General features: G+C 42.8%; 1 protein-coding gene and 1 long non-coding RNA gene across 12 annotated transcripts in view; one reads left to right on the top strand and one right to left on the bottom strand.

Annotated features, from left to right (window-relative positions):
* LOC112204210 (uncharacterized) overlaps positions 1 to 24,065 on the top strand; it is a 166,132-nt gene that overhangs the window by 111,648 nt on the left and 30,419 nt on the right. Inside the window, exons 8-10 of the long non-coding RNA XR_010159320.1 lie at positions 7,650 to 7,931; positions 10,431 to 15,498; positions 17,491 to 24,065. The exon at positions 17,491 to 24,065 is cut by the window's right edge and continues 22,120 nt beyond it. This is a non-coding gene — a long non-coding RNA (uncharacterized LOC112204210). The remainder of the gene's footprint in view (positions 1 to 7,649; positions 7,932 to 10,430; positions 15,499 to 17,490) is intronic.
* Positions 1 to 24,065, bottom strand: part of BAALC (BAALC binder of MAP3K1 and KLF4) — a 114,794-nt gene that overhangs the window by 66,312 nt on the left and 24,417 nt on the right. For 6 of the 11 annotated variants that reach the window (XR_010159317.1, XR_010159318.1, XR_010159314.1 and 3 more), the window contains one exon: positions 3,969 to 4,073. The exons of 4 other annotated variants lie outside the window; for them this stretch is intronic. Coding sequence is in view for 1 of the 7 variants with exons in the window: in XM_009455758.4 (XP_009454033.1) it covers positions 3,991 to 4,073 (83 nt within the window). In the remaining 6 variants the exon portion in view is untranslated. Of the gene's footprint in view, positions 1 to 2,361; positions 2,497 to 3,968; positions 4,074 to 24,065 lie in introns of all 11 variants that reach the window. One more of the 11 variants, XR_681995.4, reaches the window with a different exon arrangement.

The raw sequence follows: 24,065 nt of genomic DNA, 5'->3' as shown, positions 1-24,065 counted from the left end.
CAATATTGACATTTGGGATGGGTAATTTTTTATTGTAGGGAACTGCCCTAAGTATTACAGGATGTTTAGCAGCACCCCTGGTCTCTACCCGACTGGATGCCAATAGCATCCCCACTCCCACCTTGTATTATAACAACCCAAAATGTCTCTAGACATTGAGAAGCCACCAGTTGAGAACCACTGCTCTCAAGCATTGGTGGCTGTGGCAATAATAAAGAGGGGACTTCGGTGCCCACTAGAAGCAGCAATCATGCCCAGCCACAAAAATAAATGTGCCTGGAAGATATGACAGTGCCTGGTGTGTGTGTATGGGATGGGAGGAAGAACATCGAGGGAGAGGGCACTTTCTAAAGCAGAAAATGAAAGAAGAAAAAGCAAAAATAGGACCCCCCAATGGTAGCAGAACAGCACGTGGCCAATATTACCTGTAAGAGCCAGCTGAAATACTTTGGGAGACTTTGCAAAAGGGCTAAGGTCCTGAGAGAACAAGTAGTGGCATGAAACAGTGAAATAGCTCTCTGAGCTCACTGCTTTCCATGTCAGCCCATTTATATCCAAAGACCAGTGGGACCTGAGGACATTTGGATTAAACTTGGAAAATTGCATAACCTTGAACCATATGAAATAGCTCAGCTCAATATTATCCATTATCATCTGCTCAGTCACAAGTTCATTTACTTATAGCCACAGGATAAGAAACTCCAGAAAGCACTGTTTAAACTCAGTGCTTTCTCTATTTCTGGGGCATGGACGTTGCAGTGTGTGGTTTGGGAGGCTCATACTGAGAGAAAGCAGGAAGGGGTTTCCTGGGCAAATTTAATCAAGAGTCCCTGGGGTAGCAGGAAGATTAGCTTGAATGAAAAGGCCTTGAGACAGACAAAAAATCGTCTCTATTGGGGCAGGCATGGAGCTTGGTGGAAGAAGCAAGGCCCTTTGGAATTTTCAAAAGTAACCAGATCCATTTATTCACTGCATTTTTATTGGCACTTTTATGTCTAACGCTGAGGGGCTATAATGTCATGAGAATTGGCTTTGCCGTCAAACAGCACTGGGGTTCAGTCCCTTCATCACCACCTACTTGTTATGTGATCTTAGGCAAGTTCCTTCTGCAAGTCTCAATTTCCTTATCTAATAAAGCAGAGACCATAGTTGCCTCCTCGCAGGATGATTGTGAAGGTAGCATAAAGAAAGTGGCTAGAGCAGACCTGACACTTAGCAGGTGCCTTGCTACATGCTGGGGAGCCCCCCATAAAGGGAAGCAACTCCTGGACATCCAGTAAGGGGATGAGTGTTCCTTGGATGCTGTTACCAGATGGGCCCTGAGGGAGACTCACAGATGAATGAGGCTGGGTCCCTTGCCCTGAAGAGGCTGGGCATCCCATTCTCCAGATCTACTCAACACTCACATTGTGCTCAGGTGTGGAAATGGGCAATGTGGGCCACAATGAGAACTAACCCAAGACACCAGAACAAGCAGAGAAGACAAATAATGTTTCATATGAACAAGAGATGAAGACTGGGCTTGTGCTCCCTAGGCAATGTACTAAGCAGTTAAGGAGATGAACAAGTAACTCAAGGTCCCTACAAGGCCCATGGCCACAATGACTTATATTTCAAGTTCAAAGTCCTTTGTACACTTGTGACTATTTCATTAATGATTTGGTTACGTTCATCCCCAGTGCTAGATGATAATCCTTTCTCAAATGAAAAATGGTGCCATTTTGGGGAGGAAAGAAACATAGTATCACAGAGAATCCAGTTTACAATCCCAATCCCTCCAGTCTCCCCAGATCGCTCAGTGAGGTGTCATTGGTCTCAGTCTCTGGGGAGTCATTTAATTTTGAGGCCTGGGGCAGAGCCCCATATGTTACTCTGAAGCACTGATGTCTTTGTTATAGCAAGAAATTAAATTGACATAGAAATAGGGAATGATGTTGATATCTTTATACTTTGATAAATTATGTGTGTATAAACTTTAGGATAACCATTAGAATAGAAAGAGAATGCAAAGACTTCAAACTGTTATAGGGATAAACATAAGATATGAGGAACAATCCAAAAGAAGATGAAAACACAGAGGAAAAAAATAGAAAAGTAGGAGGAGACAATTTGAAGAATTTTATGGGCCCATTTCTTTGCATGAGTAGAAAGTGTGGTGCTCCCTGGAGAGGGTGGGGCCGTGATGGGAGTCGGGAGAGTTCAGAATGGTTAAAGACAGGAATGAGCAGAGACCATCTAGATTGAGTCAAGTAATCATCTTGCAGCAACCAGGGCCTGGCTGAGGCTTCAAATTACGCTTTTGCAATAGAGGCAATCAGCTATAAAGATACCAAATCAAGCAGAAAGCTGCCTGGTACGTACAGAATCAGTGCACAGAGAATTAGGTGTTGAGGCTATTCTTCGGAGACTAGGGAGTGGTGAAGCCGGGGACAAGAACACCGCTCCACTGCCCATCATGCCACCGTGCCCAAGGACAGACCTCTCCTTTACAGAGGGCTGGAGAAACAATGAGACATTCTTATTAGCCAGTTCTCACACTGATCAGACTCAGGCAAGTCATAAATCAACAGAATAAACGACAGCTCTCTGCGGTTTAGTCCACATGGTTCTCTTGAGCCTGCATCCTGGTCGTTAGCAGCTGAACAGTCACCAGTTCTGCCCTGGGTGAGTCAGCACATCTGGTTGCCATGCTCATCTATTTTAAGTTGAACCTATTTAGCTTCAAGTTCAGAAGATGACTTTTTACTATGTTTTTGTCCTCTCTCCCATATACACTCACATGTGCTCATGCACATGCTGAAGTCTCTGGAACTATCTGGGAGAGAGCAAAGGGTAACACAAGGCAGCATGGACTGGAGGACAGATGGACTGAGTTCTGTTGTCACCAGCTATGTGACTTTGGGCAAGTCACTAAGCCTCTCAGAGCCAGCATTGTCTCACTTGTAAATTAGGGATTGAATTTTGGGGGATGCAGTGAAATCATTTATAAAGTACCTAACACTGTCTGCCACACAGAAGGTGCTCAATGAATGGCAGATCTCATCCCCTGCAGCTCTCTGTGTATTAGCACAACTCTGGTGACATGGTATGAAGGCAGAATAACCCTCGGTTCCAAAGATGTCCACTCCTAAGCACCAGAACCTGTGAATATATGAGGTTCCACAGCAAAAGGGAATTCAGGTTGTAAGTGGAATTAAGGTTGATAATCAGCTGGTCTTAAAATAGATTATCCTGAAATATCCTGGTGGGCCCAATGTAATCACCAAAGTCCTTAAAGGTAAAAGAGGGAACCAGAAGAGAGAGATTCAAAGGAGATATGACTGTTTTTAAAGGCACAGAGAGATGCAATGTTGCTAGTTTTGAAAATGAAGGAAGGGCCATGAACAAAGGCATGCAGGCTGCCTCTAGAAGCTGGAAAAGGAAAGGAAATGGATTCTCCCAAGGAGCCTCCAGTAGGGCATGCAGCTCTGATGACAACATATCAGGCTTCTAACCTATGGAGCTGGGAGATAATACATTTATATTGTTCAAGCCACTAAAGTTGTGGTAGCTTGTTGCAGTAGCAATGGAAACAAACACACTTGACATCATGGGAGTTTCCCATTCTGTTTTCAGGGACCATGCCCAGGAATTCAGTTAATACCTAATGGTGCTCTGTAGCAGTGACACAACCATAACTTCTATGCCTGCAACCAGCTTCAATAATTATATGCCTAGGTTCATGAGCAGATATGGAGCAGAGGTGGTGGGGCTGGATAGCTACTCACTGCAACTTTGTTGGAAAAGAACTGACCACTGCTAGCAATTCCATGGCAGTCATACTGAAGCCTGAGTGTCCACCCACTGCCGGAAAATATGCTTCATGACACCTGGGCCTGAGAGGCTCTCCCAAGCTATAGATTACCTGGTTTTGCAGGGTTGTCCCATACCCACCTCCCCAGATCTGGTCCCCCCATACCCTCTCTTACCTGTACATGGTGTGTGGCCATGCTACCTGCACAGTCCTTCTTGAACCAGCAGAGCCCCTAAACTGCTGTGTCTCCAGGCAAGTGCAAAGGCAAGAGGGTAATGGGCTAATGGGCAAAACCAGGAAAATAAGAACAGTGGAAGTGGTTAGGACTCAAAAGGGAAATAAGACATTCCATGTTCTTCTCCACTTCCCATCATCTTTGGGATTCTGACAAAGGACTCTTGGCCATCTTGCTGGTGTCCACCCAACAGCCATTCTCACTCTCCTTGGCAGACCTCATTTCCTATGACAAAGGCTGAAATGGCAATCCTGGCTCTCCCAGCTCCCCAGCAGCACTTCCCCCAGCCCCAGGAAATAAAACATGACTGGTTTGAGATAATAATGGTTAAATCCTCTCATTTTCCAGTGATGTGTTCTATGGTGAGAATGTGATTTAATTCTGTCCCATGATATGTCAAGGTCATCTTCTGTGGGGCTTCTGGGAAAAAGATAATGGAGGAAACTTCCTTTCCTGCCTCTGAATGGTGTTGCCTGAGAGTGAATGAAGACCTGTCCTCATGGGGAAGAAGTCCTGGAAGCCTGGCCTCCCTGTACTATGGAGTTAGCTCACCCTGGAGCCTCCCTGCCTCTGAGTTTCTTGCTATGGAGATAACAAATTCCTTGCTACTTAGCAGCCTGGTAGGTCATTCTGTCACTTGCAGCTGAAAAAGCTTATCCGTGAAAGCTCTCTCACGGATAAGTGTCTTGGGATTCATGCAGACCCCAGGAATTCCTGGTCAGTTAGCGCCTTCTTGATGGAGATGTATGGACCAAGTGGACAACACAATAATAATAACATAGGGTCTCTACTATCAGGACTTCACAGTCAAACACTGTGAGGATGGAAACCTCTTCCTATCTGCTCCTACCTCTGGATTCCAGAAGTCATGAAGACAGTGTGAGTCTTGTTACTTACTTCATGTTAAATCTACATTTAAGTCTTACTAGAGATCATTGATTGTTAGATGGAAAATTTGTTCTCTTAAAAGCCCAGGTGTTCCGTATATAACCACATGTTACGTCTTTCTGTCCCTCTTCTCAACACTACAGAATGAGGCAGAAAGCAATAAAAGCCATTTGGGCAAAAGAGCAGCTGAATCAAGCACTTTGCAGAGTTCACATCAAAGGGGAGTAAATGTTCAAAAGCCCAAAGCCCTAGCCTTGTGCAGATCTAAACAGTAGGATACTGGGAAGGGAGCTGGCTGGAGCCTCAGAAAATGTAGAGTTGAGATGTTGCACCCTTGCAGATGAAGAAATGGGGGTTCCTTGGAGGCTAATTAATTCTGTGGCAAACCAGGGTGGGATATGAAACAGCAAAGGAGGCAGAATGAGGAAGATAAAAGAAGAAAAGGCTCTGGATGAAGCAGAAAGGAAATTTCATGTCTCATGCCCGGCTGGGTGCTTCACCCAAAATCCTCATGGAGAGAGATTCGGAGTCAGCCCCAGAATGACACTGCAAAATCTATCCAGTATATAAAGTATGGTTATATATATGAATACATTTTTTATGTTCAGTGAACAGCATAAGGTATGTTCTATAATATAGATTTGGAGTTCTTAACTTTGGTTGAAAAATCCCAGGTTAAAAGAAGCCAACTTTTCACCTGCTACCTAAGTGGGTGCCACCACCAGTATGCAGCATGTTTGGCCCATAGAAACTGCTAATAAATATTAGTTTTAATATCAGCTACTATTAACCAAATTCTCATTTATTTTGTTATGGCTATTAGGTCCAAATCCCCTGTAGCTGTGGCCCTAGGTCCCGAGGAAATCAATGTACACTAAGACAGAAACTATTTAGCTACAGCACATGGGGAATTTTATTAGCAGCATGGGGTTACCTAAAGATATTCCTGGCCGGGCGCAGTGGCTCACACCTGTAATCCCAGCACTTTGGGAGGCCAAGGTGGGCAGATCACAAAGTCAGGAGATCGAGACCATCCTGGCTAACATGGTGAAACCCCCGTCTCTACTAAAAATACAAAAAATTAGCCAGGCGTGGTGGTGGGAGACTGTAGTCCCAGCTACTCAGGAGGCTGAGGCAGGAGAATGGTGTGAACCCGGGAGGCGGAGCTTGCAGTGAGCTGAGATTGCGCCACTGCACCCCAGCCTGGGCAGCAGAGCGAGACTCTGTCTCAAAAACAACAACAAAAAAGATATTCCTACAACACCCTGCTCACAGCCTGACTCACCTAGGGAGCTTTTGCAAAGATGAACACTCCAAAATTGCTAATTCCCTCCCCTTCCACCTCCAGAGCACAACCACTCACCTCTGGGGAGTGGCAGGAAGGAACCGTTGTGGGATAGTCGGTTCCTACAGCACCTCCACCCTTTCCTGAGAATTCTCTCTCTTCCTTTTAATATTCTGAAAGGCCTCAAAACCTCATCACGAAACCTAAACTCTACATCTTATATCCCAGAGAAAGGAAAGCCAGCTCTCTTCAACTTTTCCCCTTTTGAGCTGTGTTTTCAGGGATGCTGTAACTGAGGTTTACTAGAGTTTTCTAATCCAATTATCTAGAAAGGAAGGAATAAAAGAAAAGCTATTACATAGATATTTGGTCATCCAGAGTCACCTGAATTCAAGAAGTTGGCAGATACAATTTTGTCTTGGTTTGTTTTCAATCCTATCTATTTTCACACAATCATTGCTTTACATCTCAACTTGTTCTCCTCCTTGCCTGAAAGGGTTTCCCCAAGGAAGGCTTGCCTGCTGAATCCCAAAGAACTGGCGGGCAGCATCCCCACTTTGCATCTTGCTCTGGCCCTTAGTTTGTCTAATCCTCTCTCTACATCCTTCTGGTCCCTGTTTTCCAGTTTCTCTCTCCCTGGTGAGTCACGAGGAACGAGGCAAGGGCTTGAAGGATGCTAAAGTTGGAAGCCTCCTTCCTGTAACTGCCACAACATGTGAGGTTGGTGCTTTGGATGTAAAATATCTTGGAAGCAGCTCCTGTGCCAGCCAGGCCTGGATTCATGCTCTGCCAAATTTTTGTTCTGAGTCCCAGTTCCAGTCCCTTTCCTCTCTGAGGCCAAGCACATGAGCCTTGCAGGGTGCAGCCAGCCAGGAAGTCCCAGATTCAGTTCCTGGGTGCCATTCATGCAGTTAGATTTCTGGAAACCATAGTGACCACTAACAGTAAACCACGGACACCACCATGCTCTAAACACTGCTGTGATTTTACCCAGTTGTTCTCTTCTTCCTGGAACTCTAGTTGTCTTAATTTCTCCATCTCAGAATTGCATTCCTCCCACTCGCCCACCCTGTCCTATCTTTGGCCTGATCTCTTGGCTATAAATCTGCTCCTTTCTTCCACTTGTTCTTCACAGCTCCCCATTTCTGCACTCCCCCTGCTTATCATTGTCTTCTGGGCCTCCCAGTAATCCCAGAACCTGGCCCAGGCCTGCACTGTGGGCAGATTCGCTTTTGGGCCTCACATTCCCTCTGAGCCAGGAACAACAACTTCCCTCTGCAATGAGTACAACCACCTCTCTTTGATCATGGAGCTGGGAATTCTGGTCCTTATCAGACTCCCTTAGGGCTTATCCCTGAGACTCTAAGCCATCACAGCCTTCATCCTCAGCCTGCACTGCTGAATATCCCTCCCACAGTAATTATTTGCCTACATCCTTATCTCCCCAGGAAGACCATCAGTGCCTCAAGAGCAGGACCTCGTGTTAGCCATCACCTGGCTGTGAGCCCAGCGCAGGGCCTGGCACATAATTGGTACCCACAAAGTTTTAAAGACTTCATAGTGACTGCTTCACATCCATTTGGAAGAAGACAGGATTGAACTGGACACACCCACATGAACTAGCTATGTGACTTTAGCCGAGCCATCTCCACTGGTATTCCTCAGCTGGGAAACGAGGAGGGTGAAGCCGGCCTAGAAAATCTCTAAGGATCCTGTTCTGCTAAAAGTCTGTGAGTCCGCATAGAGCACATTGTGCTTCTATTCAGCACAGTGACCCTCCAAATGGTAGTTTTATGTGTGAAGAACAATTATCCAGAGTTTGGGATAATGCAGAAAAGATGATTAACGTTATGCTAGGAGCACTTCCCAACAAGCTCACCTAAAGGTGTTCTGGGGCTCCTACCCAGCATGACTTTACCCCCAGTGGACATGTGGAGATGTTTCAGCTGTAGAGGCCACACATGCTACTAAACATCCTACAGTGCCCACGACAGCACCCCCAACAAAGAATTATTTGGGCCTAAAATTTCCATAGTGCTGGAGGCATTGAGAGATCCTGGCCTAGAGCGTGCAACTTGGTTTGCACATTTGATTAGGGCCAAACAGTTTACAATTCTGAGAACTGATCATGCATGATGAGTTTCTTTTCTGTCTGATAGAGAAGAGAACCCCAAAGACTATGGGTTTGGGTTTTGTGGAATTTTTTTGTTTTTGTTTTGTCCTTTAGGATGTAACTAGTTTTGTATTTAATTTAGCAATCTTATCTCAGCTTTCCTTCTTTCCACCAACTATTTTTAAAAGTTTCTCATATTCCCTTTTGTTCTGAGCCATTTATTTATTTTGTTTTTAAATTAAATTTTTTTTTTTTTTTTGAGACAGAGTCTCACTCTGTATCCCAGGCTGGAGTGCAGTGGTGCAATCTCGGCTCACTGCAACCTCTGCCTCCTGGGTCCCAGTTCAAGCAATTCTCTTGCCTCAGCCTCCCGAGTAGCTGGGATTACAGGCACACGCCACCATACCTAGCTAATTTTTGTATTTTTAGTAGAGACAGGGTTTCACCATGTTGGCCAGGCTGGTCTTGAACTTCTGACCTTGTGATCCGCCCACCTCAGCCTCCCAAAGTGCTGGGATTACAGGCGTGAGTCACTGTGCCCAGCCTAAATTAAACTTTTTATTTCAAAATCATCTATAGATTGTTGTAAGAAATCGTACAGAGTGATCTGCGTGCTCTTTTCTAATTTCCCCCAGTGCTAACATCTTACAGAATTGTAGTACAAGATCCTATCCAGGGTACTGACATTGGTACAATCCACCCGTCCTATTTAGATTTCCCCAGGTTTAATTTGTACTCATTTGTATATTTGTACTTAATCCTATATGATTTTATTACATGTGCACTTTTACTTATCCACCACTGCAACCAAGATACAGAACAGCTCCATCACCACAAGGATTCTGTTAATCACATCCTCATATTCTCTTTTGAGCTGACTTTATCATCCAGCCGTGACCCTCATCAATGAGTTAAAAAGATAGAGATACCTGCTCACTATTTATTTGTATGATAATTAAGTTTTTAACATTTTGAGAAATATACTTTGATATAGTCCTCTGCTTTTTAATGAAACTACCTATTAAGTAGCAACTTGATAGCTGAGCTCCAATGACAAGACCAGATGGTTCCTAATTTCCCCACCAGAGATTATATTAATGAAAACCATCACTCTACATGCTAGGAACACACAGTGATCTTGAGCAAGCAGCCTAACTTCTGTGTGATTTAGTTCCTTCTTCTCTAAAATAATAGCTCTGATTTTAAGGAATTTGTGGAGGATTCAACTAGTTAATATACACAAAGCTCTTAGAATAGTGCATGGCACATATAAATTACAATAAATTTTATGGTATATTATTTTATTTAATGTCCACATCAATCCTATGAGGTAAGAACTCTTGTTACCCTAACACAACAGATAAGAAAACTAGGACTGAGAAAGTTCAAGTAATTTTCCCAAGGTCTCAGCCTAGTAAGAGGTAAAGCAACAATTAGAACTCTAGTCTCTGTGATTCCAAGCACCACCTTGCCCTATTTACTGTGAGAAATTGGAGTTTTGTGAGAAATTGGAATGCTGTACTCAGAGTAAAAACCAGAAACTGCGGTCCTAGGGGAACACAGACTGCCAAGATGGTGGGGAATTTTGCATGGGATAGGTGGCTATCTAGAGAAGAGGAAGGCCAGGTACAGTGGCTTATGCCTATAAACTCCCAGTGCTTTGGGAGGCCAAGGTGGGAACATCACTCAAGGCCAGGAGTTTGAGACCAGCCTGGGCAACATAGTAAGACCCCGTCTCTACAAAAAATACAAAAATTAGTTGGGAGTGGTGGTGCACACCAGTAGCCTCAGCCACTTGGGAGGCTGAAGTGGGAGGATCACTTGGGCCCAGGAGTGAAGCTACAGTGAGCCGAGATCACGTCACTGCACCCCACTGGGCAACAGAATGAGATCCTGTCTCAAAAAACAAAACAAAACAACAACAACAACAACAACAAAAAACCCGCACACAGAAAGAGTGAGAAAAGGAGAAAAGGAAATTTTGAGATCCATATATGCTCTCCATCTTTATGAAGTTTGAGAAATATCCCTTTTAACAACTTCAACAAAAACCCAGAGGAAAACCTTCATAAAATGAGCACAAGCATACTTTGTCTAAATTTTCTTCCCACAACAGGCTAGAAACACATGGGGAGATGAAACAAGTACCCACCAGCTCAAACTAACTCAGCAAGTCCAGCAAAGGGGAGGTAGCACAGCAGGAAGACATGCGAGGGCCCTGCAGCATTTGCCCTCAGAAAGCAGAAGTCTTCTATTCACAGTTCTTCCTTCGAACTATTGATTCACACTGGGGCAAAATGAAAAATTTCCCGGATCATGTCAGAGGCAAGGTAAGACTTCAGCCAACCAAGCCTGAGAGGAAACGAACCAGAAGCAGAGTCTGAACCCTTCATGCAGGTCCCTCCCATTTCAACTTCTGTGGAGCTAGGACAGCACAGGGCAGAGGTTTCCAAAAGGCGGGTCACAGAGACAATTTCCCTGGCGCACGGTACAATGAGAAAAATGAGATGGCGTGGTGGGTTAGTGTGGGCGCTAGGGTTGCTCACTCCCTTTCTTAGCAAGATCGGTGCGTTTCTGTCCCTTCTTCAGGAAGGGCTTCCTTATATATCTATCCCTCTCCTCTCTCTTTTTTTTTTTCTTATGGCACTTAGTTCTAACATTAATACTATGTCCTTTCCTTCTTCTTTCTTTTAAATCTATTACCCTGCACCTAGGCTTTAAGCATGAGGGCAAGAATTTTTGGGTTTTTTTGTCACTATTATATTCTGCAATGACTAGAACAGTGCCTAGCACATCATAAGTGCCAGTACATACTTGCTGAATTAATTTAACAGTGCTTTCTGCAGCGTTTGTGCATGTGTGTGTGTGCATGTATGCGTGAGAGAGCCTTTCTTGTGAAATGGTAGAAGTAATAAATCACAGGTCTTTTTCATGCCCCCCTAAATAAAAAGTTAGCACCTTGATCAGCGTGCACACACACTCACACCTTTTTTTCTTTTAAATCTTACACATATTTTTTTCCTTTTTACTGGCCAGTGAATTCCAAAAGTCTGGGACTCAGTGGTCTCAAAAAAGGGTTTCAGAGTAAAGCAAAGCTTGGCTTGAGTCTGGCACTTTCAACTGTGTAACTTCGGGCAGCTTCTTTTATATCTCGAACCCTCAATTTCTTCACCTACAAAATAGGAATAGTGATGCTAAACTCATGAGACTGTTCTACAAATTAATTGAGAGGATACTATGTAAAGCAGGGACCTGGTCCAGAGTAGAATTAGTGATATAAATACACAATACCCCCAGGGTGGCTCTGCTGTGGGCAAGGCAGGACTTCTCCACCCAGGCCTTGTCTCAAAAGCCACCTTGGGGTTTGAGCTCTTTGCTCCAGTGAGACTGCCCACAACTGAGGTCATGCCCAGACAAATGCCACCCAAAGGCAGTTTCCTGGCATTCAGTGGAGTTATTCTTAATTCAATCCTGCTTCAAATTCAACTCCCTTGCTATAAATTTGAACATGGAAATCAAAGGTTTTAAGGTACCGCTTCCAAATTGCTGAAGTAAAGCCTATTTCCTTGGGGGTGGTGACTTCCAAGATTCTCCCAAATTAATGGATTTACACATGAATTCCTTTCTCCATTTAACTAGGAAAGAGAGGAATCATGTCAGGAACCTCACAGAAGGATATCATTCAGAAATGATGATAAAACAGTTCTGAAATTACAACATAAGTAAACAAACACAAATCATTTCTGAGCTATTTGAATTGCACACATTTTCAATCGTTTATATTTTTGCTTTCATGAAAGCACACAATATTGCCTTTTGTTGTATTTCACACTATTAGAGGATTGTGTTAATAAAGGAAAGTAAGTAAACTTGGGGTTGTGTAGAGATAAAGAAAGTGAAGCAGAGATGAGGTCTCTGGTGCTTAGCCCTGAGAAAGACAGAGCTGAGTCAAAATGAGGAGGCCTGAGAAAAAGTTCTCTGGGCTTTCAACTGTTTAGGGCAGGGAGGGCAGAGAGGTGAGTAACTGCAGGGAGTGAGGAAGTTCCGCCACAGGCTGACAGGCTCTGTCCTGGAGTTATCCTGGGTGCAGATCAACTGGTATTAATTCCATGCAATGAAAATGGAAGGGAAAAGCCCCCTTTAGCAGTGGTTACCATTTTTTCAAAATGATGCCCCAGAATTTGGGGGACTGTTGTCAGATTGCTGGCTGCCTTCCAATATGAGGCCTTTGCTTTTGCTATTGTAACAGAATCTTGGCTTTTAGATGGTCTGTTGCTGCTCAGCTAAAAGATGTTCTCCAGCTTCCCTTGCAGCTAGATGTGGCCATGTGACATAGTTCCAACCATTACTATGGGAATGTACACTATGGCTCTCTAAGAGGAGTTCAGGGTATGGAGCATTTCCCAAGCTTATCGAACCATGAAGCATGGCCAAGGTGCCTTCGTGGAGTGAGTCTAAAAAAGTGGCTTTCTCTATCCTCAGGTCTCTTCCAGATCCAAACATCTATGAATTACCCTTTGCCTATGATCTATTTCCAAATGCATTCATCCAGGGTTTTCTCTGTTCCTTGCCTGCATCTTTGCAGTTCACAAGTTGAGCCCAGAAAATCAGCTAACTGGCATCCTTGCAGCAGAGTCCCAAGGTCATGGCTGGAAGAGTAGCAGGCCATGCTATGAGTCTGTGAAGGAAGCCCTTCCTGGGGCTTGGCATGCAGTTTCCTTTGCCATCAGGCCCCTGGCTGTGCCCGATGTGCGAAGGTCCAGTCTCACCGTCTCACCACAGTTGCTTCCCAGAAAACACACAAATGACTTTGTCCTTTATTCCCAGAACAGACTGGCACTTTTTTTTTTTTTTTTTTTTTTTTTTGGTGCTTTGCCAGAGGGTTCCCTGACAACCACATTGGAATTTGTCCATTTGTCCTTTCCTGTGAGAACTCCATCTTGATGGGGGAGGCCGGCAGAATGGATTCAGGATCCCTTTCACAGTCTGAGCAGCTATCAGCTTCTGGGGTTTGAATCTTCCAAAAGCTGCTCTGTGTCCTGGCCCTGTAATTTTCACACTCTGGATTGTCTATAGGTGAAGGCCTCCAGTTTCTCTACAAGGACAGCCTTTCTCATTGTGAGAATGGGTGTCCTTTCCATAGCCTCTTGCTCCTTAATGTGATAGGTTTTACAGTAATTTCTTCACGCCCTTTTGGTTCTTATGTAGACTACAAGTCTGTGGGCAAGGACCATGACGAATTTTGCACTCTGCAGATAACTTTACTCACTTCTGGCACCAGTGTTGCTAGTTACTTAATATTCCAATTCAACTTTGTCAAGGTTTAAGTTGAGTAATATTTTCCCTAATGCTTTTTAATTTTTTTGAGACATAGAATCATTGAAGTCCAGTTGATGGAACTTTAAATATAAAGTTTGGAAATCTCTGGCCTTACTGGATGGTTTTGGCATGAATTTCATAAAAAACTTTTCTTTACCAAGTACCTACTACATGCCAGACACTTTCCTACATTTTGGCCAATTTGCCTGAAAATGTGACAGTCAGCAAATTCCTGGGGGGATCTGAGGATATACTATCATTCTTCTGTTTCACGGTAATTGTGAAAAAAAACTATTATTAGCAAATTTAGAATCATCCAAATGATCTCAACTTATTAGGATTCCATGATTTGGTGCTGACATATGTATTGTTTTAAAGGCTGAAATGGCATCAATTTCTTCAATAGTCTTGAAGTGTGAAAAAACGAAGATATAAATGAGATCTCTATATTTCATGATGGCAAAATGGCATCACGGATGAAAGCTTCTGAGTCATTTAAATACAGAAGAGGGTGAGAGAATTGAATCATCACCCGTGCAGGAGCCCTGTGATGGAAACAGTGGCATCCACATCTGTGTGGCCACACAGTTCCCATCCTCAGATGCACCAACTTGCAGTAAGTGCTGTGGATGGCTAAAGCTGGCGTCACCATTAAAATGAAAAATAACCGTGATAGTGTTAACAATTCAAATGATGGCCCATTGTGCCTCAAAAATCAAAAGGATCCAGTGGGCAAAAGTGAAATGGAAAATAAGCAAATGTATCTTTCTACCACTAAAAGCAATATTTGTGATTCAGTTTCCATAAAACAAAACATTTGTTATATTAGATGAATGCTATTATTCAGAATGTCACTGGCTGGTTTGCACCTCTCTCCTTTGTAAATCATTATTTTTTGTTTTATAATTGTTTATAAGCTATAAGGAGTAACTTTACCTGATTTAATATGCACATTTTTAAGTAAATCATAATTTTTAAAAAAGCATTCAAGTTATCCCCAGGGTCATTTAATCCCTACATCTGTGAAGTTGGCAATATTATCTCCATTTTACAGGGAAACTGGAGCTTGGAGATATAGAGCTCTACCTCAGTGAGTGAAAAACAAGCCAGAGGCTGGGCATGGTGGCTCATGTCTGTAATCCCAGCACTTTGGGAGGCTGAGGCAGGGGGACCACCTGAAGTCAGGAGTTTGAGACCAGCCTGGCCAACATGGTAGAAACCACGTCTCTACCAAAAATTAGCCAGGCATGGTGGTGGGTGCCTGTAATCCCAGCTACTCGGGAGGCTGAGGCAGGAGAATTGGCTGAACCCGGGAGGCCGAGGTTGCAGTGAGCTGAGATCATGTCACTGTACTGTACTCCAGCCTGGGCAATAGAGCGAGACTCTGTCTCAAAAAGAAAAAAAAAAAAAAAGCAAGCCAGAATAGAATTCAGTCTACCTAATCCTAATGACCTTCTATTGCCTTCCTAAAGCAAAAGATGCTTTCTTGGATAGGATATCTGGCCTCTGGATCATTTTATCAAGTTGTAATTCACCAACAACCATTTCACTGAAAGGCCAAAAATACTAGCCAAGAGCTAGTCAAATGTTCTTTTCATTGAAGAGGGGTAAAAAAAGGACCCAAGGTTCCAATTTCCCAAACACTTCCCCATGGAAACAGAAGTAGATACAGGCAGGGGCAGGAACAGGAGCAGAGCAGAAGCCCAAAGAGAGAGTTTAGGGGACATAAAACAGCAAAAATGGATTTAAAGGAAAGCCCAGTCATTCACACTTAGAAGAATTCCTGGACTAACAATTCCAAGCCAAGGCAGCTGCGGCAACGTTGAGGCAGAATCAAAACCTGGGGAAAGACCTTAGGTATTCAGGTAGGTTCACTAACTGGCAAATTTATTTTGGGAGAACTGGCTTTTGAACTGTGTGAAATCTAGTTTTGGGGCTATTTCTTCACCAATAGTGAACTCTACTGGGAAGCAGATTTTGCCTGGGTTTCCTGGATCCAGCTAGGTCCTCACTCTGACACGAGAGGTAAACAGATGCAAAGGAGACAGAAAATCTGCTAGTGAGGTCTTTCCTGGGGCTCTTATCATTGTTTCTCTTTGTTCTCCACAAGTCCTTGTGGTCACCTGCATTTATTAATGTGTCCTTTAGAACTAGTGTTTTCTAGCTCTTTGGGAAAAGCTATAGCCCCAGGGCAACTGCAAAAACAGAAAGTCCCTAGAAGAATCTGTGTGGAGGGACTAGAATCTGGATATTGGGTTCATATTGCTGGAAGATTTTCCAGAGTTCAGGTCAAAATGAATGAAGATATATTTGGACTCCCTCTTTCTTTCTTTTCTTTTCTTTCTTTCTTACTTTCTTTCTCTTTCTTTCCTTCTCTCTCTTTTCTTTCTTTCCTTCCTTCCTCCTTTCCTTCCTTTTTTCCTTCCTTCCTCTCTTGCCTTTCTTTCTTTCTCCTTCCTTCCTTGCTCTTTCCTCCTTCCTTCTTTCTTTCTCTCTTTCTCTCACTCTTTCCTCCTCCCTCCCCCCTTCCTTCTCTCTTTCTTTCTTTTTCTCTTCTTTCCTTTCTTCCTTCCTTCCTTTCTTTCTGTCCTTCCTTGCTTCTTTCTCTCTCTCTCTTTCCTTCCTCCCCCCTCTCTCCCTTCCTTTCCTTTCTTTCTCCCTTCCCTTCTCTTCCCTTCTTCTCTCTCTCTCTCTTTTTTCCTTTCTTTTTCTCCCTTTCTTCTGATTAGATTTCTCAGTGTTCAGCTGGCTCTGTTTGGCTTGATAGCTTTCCAAATAAATCAGATTGGCATTTTAAAAGTTAGCCAGATATAAGAAGACACATCAGATGTGTTCTATACCATGACAATTTTATAGTGTTGAAGAATAATTAAGACATTTACTCAATGAAACTGCCAGATAACAAATGATTTAGAGAATAAATTGCTGCTTCAGGGAAATATCACCTTCCATTTCTCAAAGCATCTTCCATTTCTAAGAATACTGAAAGTTTCTCAAAGGGCCCCCATTTCTAAGAACACTAAATCACGTAACTTAATACCTATCTGTATTAGTTTCATGGGACTGCTGTAACAAAGAACCAAAAACTGGGTGATTGAAAACAACAGAAATTTACTGTCTCACAGTTCTGGGAGCTAGAAGTCTGAAATTAAAGTGTTGGCAGGGTTGCTTCCTTCTGGAGGAACTGAGAATCAGTTCCACGCCCTCTCCTAGCTTGCGGTGGCTGTGGACAGTCCGTAGTGTTCCTTGGTTTGTAGATGCATCACTTCAATCTCTGCCTTCACTGCACATGGCATTCTCCTCTCTGTGTGTCTGTGTCCAAATTTCCTTTTTCTTACAAGAACACCAGCCATTGGATTAAGGTTCACCTTAATATCATATAATCTCATCTTACCTTGATTACATCTGTAAAGACCCTATTTCCAAATAAGGCCACACTCACATGTACTGGGAGTTAGGACTTCAACATGTCTTTCTGGGGGATACAATTCTACTCTGTATACCATCCAATACAAAACCAACAGAACCATGAAGTCCATTTTCTACAATATAACCAAGCGGCTTTAAAAAAAAAAAAAAAAGGCTCATTGAATTCCAGTTTTTAAATGGCAAATTTTGTCATTGCAAATGCAATGAGCTCTGTCCCACTCCCAAATACCACTAAAACAAACATAAGGGAACTTTTAGAGGCATAAACTCATAGGAAAAAGAGGAGAGAGAAAATGTACTACAAAATTTTGGAAGCTGGAAAGGAGATAAGCAAGTGCTTACTATCTTAGCAGTTCAAGAAATCTGAATCCTAAGGGGAAAAAAAGGAAACTTGAGTACAACGTGTTTTTTATCCCTCTGTCCCCAAGGAACTCAGGAATGGAAGCCACTAGATACCTTTGGAAGGCGGAGAGAAAGCATTTGTGGAAAACTGGCTTCAGAAGCAGTTAGAACCCAAGGACCTCTCCCCAAAATACCAAATCTGAATGAGTGCCCCTCCTTCACCCTGAAAGAAGTTGTTGTTTTGTTTTCTAATAAAAAACTTCCTGGTGAAACTTTCTGGACAGAGGATCACTTAGAACAATTGAGGTCGGGGCTATTGTGCTGAAAATATGAAGCACTGGGACTCCAGGCTTCTTCCCCTACTCAGTCAGGCATGTGCCCTCCAGGGAGGAAATTGGGAGAGTCTGCTCAGTGGAATCTGATCACTCCCTTTCCCTCAAAAAGGCCTGAAAATACAGACATCAAAAGTTCCTGAAAGGAATGATCCAGCCAGATACTCTATAGTGAAGATGACAGACCTTAAGCCCCAACGTCATAAATGGAGCTTCCAACCAACATCGGAGTGCCCTCTCCTTAAATACAAGCCAACAGTTCAGGGCCAGCAGACATTAGAGGAAAGCCTCCAAACAAGAGAAAGGCCAACAAAATAGAAGGGGTGGGGAACATAAACTTGAATAAACAAACTCTATAAAGGGAAAAAAACCTAATTAATGTTATAATCAGAAAGATATTGCGTCTAAAAACCTAAGAATGAGATGCTATGAAAAGGAACATTCAGAGAACAAAAAGAGAGTTCTTAAAAATTAAAACTGAGGTAGAGGGAATGAAAAATTCAAAAGAAAAATTGGAAGAAAATATGGAAGAAATCTCCAAAAAAGTAGGATGGAAGATAGGAGAGGAAAAATAAGAAAATTAGAGGACCAGGCTAGGGTGAAATATAATAATAATAATAACTTGAGAAAATGTTTTCATAATTGAAGGCTATGAGATTTTTTTTAAAGGCACACAGGGAGATGGGGGCAGGAGGAACGGACAAATCTCATACTAAGGATTGAGAATCAGAATGACATCAGACTTGTCAACAACACCTTGAAAACCCTAAGGAAATGTGATTTTATACCCTGCCAAACTATCGATTAAATGTAGAAGGCATAAAAAATTTTTTGAAAAGTAAAGTTTCAAAAAAATGTCACCTCTCACATAGAAAGCTACTTCAGGATGTTCTTGGCCAAACAAGAGAACAAACCAAGGAAGAGAAAGACACAGAATACAGGAACTATGAGATCAATTCAACACAGGAGAGAGGCCAAGGAAATCCTCAGGTTAATGTCAAAGAAAGAGTCAAGGCCAAGAGGTATGCAGCCAGCCTGGACAGCAACCAGCCCAGATTGGAGCAGGTCAGAAAACTCCAAGGGCAATTAAAAGAAAAAATTGTGATAGAATTCCTAATTTACTTAAACATGTTGAAAGGAGATTTACACAACCAGAGGAGGGTTTGATGTGAATTAGTGATGCATTCACATTAAAAAAAAACAAACACACATTTTTAATGCAGCAAACATAAAATATTGTCTGTGAAAGGAAAAGTAATCCTAATCTGGTTTAGCTGCGAAAAGTGTCAACAAAACACCAACAAAGAACACTGATCTAACCGAGTTATGCTACAATGTATTGGCAGTGGTAGGATGGAGGTGAAAGAGTGAAAACCTCACCTTTCATGAGGGTAATCAATAGATCAGGCCTTAGACCGAAACATCAAGAAAGAGTATGACTTGCCAATTATTTAGAGACAAGGAAATGAAACGAGAATGAGCTTAAATAGTTGACAGTAGTTACTCCAAGAGAACTGATAAAGTGGGATGCATAACAGGGTTGATTTTCATAGCAAGCCTTTTAGAACTATTTGTCTAAATTTTATTCATGTGGTATATAGCCCGGTAGAGCTAGTGGTTACCACATTGCACAACACAGGTAGAAGGAGAAATAAATAAAAAACTAGTTTACACAACTAGTTAATTATAAATGTAAGTGCTCTGAAAGAGAAGTCAGGAACTATGAAAAAATAAAACTGGGAAATGTCACCTAATCTAAGGGTCAGCTAAGACTTATCTGAGATATTGGCATCTGTGCTAAAAACAGAAGCTATATTTGATGAATATCTTTTAAAAACTTTAATGTAATTGGATCAAGGGACTTTCCTGCTCAAAACCCATCCAAGGCTTCTCATTGCTGTTAGGATGAAGTCCAAGCTCCTCATTGTGGCCTACATGCTCCCATGTGATCCAGCCTTTCCTGCTCCCAGCACTGCCTCCCCTCACTCATGGCTTGCATGATGCTCCAATAACATTGCTATCCTCCAATAGCTGGAAAATGCCAAACTCTTCCTGCCTCAAGGCCTTTGCACATGCTGTTCCTTTTGCTAGAAATGTTCCCCATACCGACTTTTCATCGTATCCGACTTCTCTTTTGTAGCACTTGCAACAATAATAATTAATTGTATGAGTTCGTTTGCTATCTACCTCTTCTGCCTGTGCTGTCCAATATGGTAGCCGCCAGCTCTACTGGGCTATGCTAATTTAAATTAACATTAAATCATGTGAAAAATTCAGTTCTTCAGCAGCACTAGCCCCATTTCCAGTGATCCATAGTCATAAGGCTGTATTGGACAATGCAAAGAACATTGAGTCTCTGGACAGCGCTGCTCTAGACTGCAAACTCCACAAGGACTCCTCCTAGATCTAGCCTGAATGCCTAGGACTATGTCTAGCACTTTGAAAGTGCACCCTACATAATTGTTGAATAAATAAATTCATTCATTCATTTAGGGTAAGGCCACTGCCCTGTCTGAAAGGACATTTATATTTGGTTTATCTTAGTATCTTAAGCCTTTCAGTAATGTCTATTTCTATATAATCCCAATGGCAAAATCCACATCAAAGAAAATTAAAATTTAGGTAGCAAAATAAATAAATACTTATGGGACCATTTAGGTCATAATAGTGGACTTAAGAGACTCATGAAGGCAAAGCGTTCCATTTCACCCCAGGTATCATTCTTAGAAATAGGTTCCCCATTTGCGTTACAAACCAATCATTAGAATTAACCTGGAAGATGTGTATTTTCAGAGTCCATTTAGATTTAAAGCATCTTAAAGTATCCTTTGACTGTGCCAAGTGAAGTCACTTTGGGCATTGTGGATTATAAATCCAGTTTAGATGCTGTATTTAGCATTATACACAAAGAAAGATATTAAATAGGTACAATTTTCTTTTAAAAGGATTATTACCAGGCTTTCAAAGGAGCACAAGCACCTCATTAATAGTGAATGTGTTCATTGGGTTTGAACAAATTCAACAACCCAGAGATGCATTCAAATATATTTATTTAAGCATTCTGGAGGTTTTCAAAAAAATAAAATCAGATCTTTCAAGACAACACTAAAATCACTCTCTTTCTTTCCCCAGCATGCTGACTGTGGGACAATTTCCTTGCCAGTGTCACTGTCCATTCCAAAAACAAAAAAACAAAACGGTTTCTGCCCTCAGGCCCTTTGTCTCCCATACCCTCCCACACATCTGCTCCACTTCAAGCCTGGATTCAAGGAGGTGCCTGGAAACAAAGAAAATATTCCTGAGGCTTAAAAAAAAAAAGAGTGTGAGGAAGCAGGGCTCTTTGGCTCTTTTTCAATGATGGAAATTTAGCTTCTCCTTCTCTTTATCTGTCTCTCTTCCCTCTTGGTTCTCTCACTCTCTAGAACAAAACAATCAGCAGGCGGGCTTGTGGCATTCTAAGAACAGACACTGGCAGGAACAAAGGTTACAGAAGTGAGTGACTCTAAGAATCAAGCAAGACATGGAGTGGCAGAAAATTAAATTCTGAATCCCTAAAAGACATGATGCAAAGATGACCTTCTCTCCCAAGGACATGTCCTCATCCCGCGCTGACCGTGTGTGATCATTTCAGGAAAAGCAAACAATGGAGAAGCTGCTTGAATGATACTTAGACCTGGGACAACTGAAAGGAGTTGCACTTATACAATTCGATGCAGTGGAGTCCCCTGGGAGGAGCCCCAGTCACACGGGAAGAGACAGTCACAGCTGTAATAAATGATGGCTAGCATGTATCAAGCACTGGCTGAGTCCTCAGCATACATTACATTACAGAATTCAATGTGCACCTCAACACTCTGGGGGTGTATTTTATAGGAGAACTGTGGCACAAAGAGGGTAAGTGTCTTACTAACTGTGTGGCTCATCTGCCAAGCAGGGGTAATCTGACCCCATGAGGTTGCGACAAGTATTCAATTAGTTTTATTTTACAACTAGAACAGTGGCTGGCTGAAGAAGTAAAATATACAAGTATTTGTTATGCAAAAACAAATAAGTCATAAATCTTCATCTTACAGGTAAGAAAATGCATTCTGGTTTTTGTTCTGTTGCTGACAAACTATGGGACTTAAGGCAAGGCCGTGAAACTCTTGGGTCTTGATTGCCTCCTAAAAACTTCAGCGTTTGTATTCAATGATTATTTGGATCCTTTTTCAGCTCCAAGCTTCTTCCGATGAACGGAACATAATTTCTTTGTAGCTTTTCCTTCACCTTACTCCCCTTGTGCTCATAATCTAGGGATTTTAACAGAAGGGGAGTTTGTAAAGGAACAGGGGCATTTTGGGTTGTCTTGATGACAAGGGGGCCATACTGCATTCGGTAGGAGCGGGAAGGGATGCTTAGTGTTTAGCAACGCTTGCTGCAGTCCCACCCAAGATGCCAATGGCTCTCCTGTAGAAAATACAGTCAGCTTCAGAATGCTGGTAGAAATCATGATGTAACACAGATTTGCAAAGGGAAGGTTTTCTGTCAAAGTTGTGGAGCCACCCAGCCATGAAACCATGCAAACTGTGGCCAGACTGCTATGCTTCCATATTATCATGCAGCTAAACAGTCACACAATTATGCAGCTATGCAACCACACAGCTGGATGTCCATGGAGCCATGCCCCAAATCCCACAGTTTTGAAACCAAGCAATAGCCTATCACATTCTTCAAATGCAAGACAGATACAAAGTTAGTGTGTTCCTACTTGTCAGTCTCAGACAACAGTAATGGCAAGCCTTTTTAGGGGACAGGTAATGAGCAAGACCCAATTCCTGACTCCAAGAAACACTCATCTGGGGAAGGGCAGACCTGTGCACATGTGCACAAGGCTGACCATACAGCAGTGGAAATAGCAATGAGAAGAAAAGGCGTATGGGGAAAACAGAGATTCGTTCCACTTGGGGAGGGCCTAGGGAGGCTTTGCAGAGGGGTGGCTTTTGGGTTAGATTTGTACAATGAGTAAGGGTGAAGGTAAAATGTTCCATCGGAGGAAGTGGCAAGACTAAATACATGGAGAAGGAAGGAAAGGGCAGGCCTAGTGAGGACTCAATAGTGTGGTATTTATAGGAATAGAAGACTCAGACCTGATGGCTGAAGGCCTGGAATGCCATGCCAAGAATTTCATCATTTGTCTAGTAGGAAATAGCGGTCATGAAATATTGGGCACAAGAGTGACACGATCACATCCATCCTCCAGAAAGACTCTTTGGCAGGAATGTGAGAAATGAACTGAAGAAAAGTCAGAAGTAAACGAGAGGTTTAGAGGTTCCAGTGCGGACACACAATCCTATCCCTGCTTCCGTTGACACTGGAATAAAGCCCAAACTCCTGCCCATCACTCACAAGGTCCTAAATAGTCTACGTCCTTACAGACATCCTCTCCTACCCCACATCCCTCTCCCAGTTTCCCCCAGTTACTTTCACCTCACTCTGTGCCTCAATCACATTAAGCCCATTCCTGTCTCAGGGCCTTTGCACTACTGGGGGCCCCTCCTGGAGCACTCTATCCCCTAATGCTCACAAAGCAGCTCCTGCTCTTCACTCACAAGTTAGCTCCTTCCTCAAAGACCCCTCGCCTTACCACCCAATCTGCTAGGCTTCCCCATCTCCAGTCACTCTCTATTTTATTATCTTGGTTTTCTTCACGGTGCTTACCAATGTCTGAAATTGCCTTGGTTATTTCTTTCTCTACCCATCACCATTAGCTCAAACCCAAATGTAAGCTCTGAGAGAAGAATCTTGGTCTTGTCCACTGCTCCAGCCCCAGCATCTAAAACAGCACTCACTCTAGGGTGGGTGCTGAAGAATATTTGTGGGAAGGAAGGAAGGAAGGATTTTCTGTGTGATAAATATACAAAATTCAACTGAGCTTGTGATTTTGTAAGAGACACACATGGAGCAATAGGGGAGGAAGGGAATGACTGCCTAGCCACCAAGATGCCCCCACATTCAGGAAGGGCAGTGGTAGGTGATTTGAAGGGGAGCATTAATGAGGGCCTGAACTAGGGCAGCAGTTGGGCCTGGAAAGAAAGGAACAATTCACTGCAACCATTCATTTCAGAGACAGACTGTAGAAGTTGGTGCCTGATTAGATGTGCAGAGAAAGATAGGAATAAGACAAAAATAACCCCAAAATCTTACACCTGAACAACCAGAGATGATTCTGATGAACAGAGAGGGATGGCACCATAGGGTGGGCAAGTGTGAGGGAGAAGAGGTTAATTTGGTTTGGGGCAAGTTGAATTTGAGGAACTTGGCTGACAGTATTTGGATGCCTTGTGATGGTT

This window comes from Pan troglodytes, chromosome 7 (assembly GCF_028858775.2).
Source record: "Pan troglodytes isolate AG18354 chromosome 7, NHGRI_mPanTro3-v2.0_pri, whole genome shotgun sequence".
In the NCBI taxonomy this organism is placed as follows: Eukaryota; Metazoa; Chordata; class Mammalia; order Primates; family Hominidae; genus Pan; species Pan troglodytes.
This window is presented reverse-complemented; position numbering and strand designations above follow the sequence as displayed.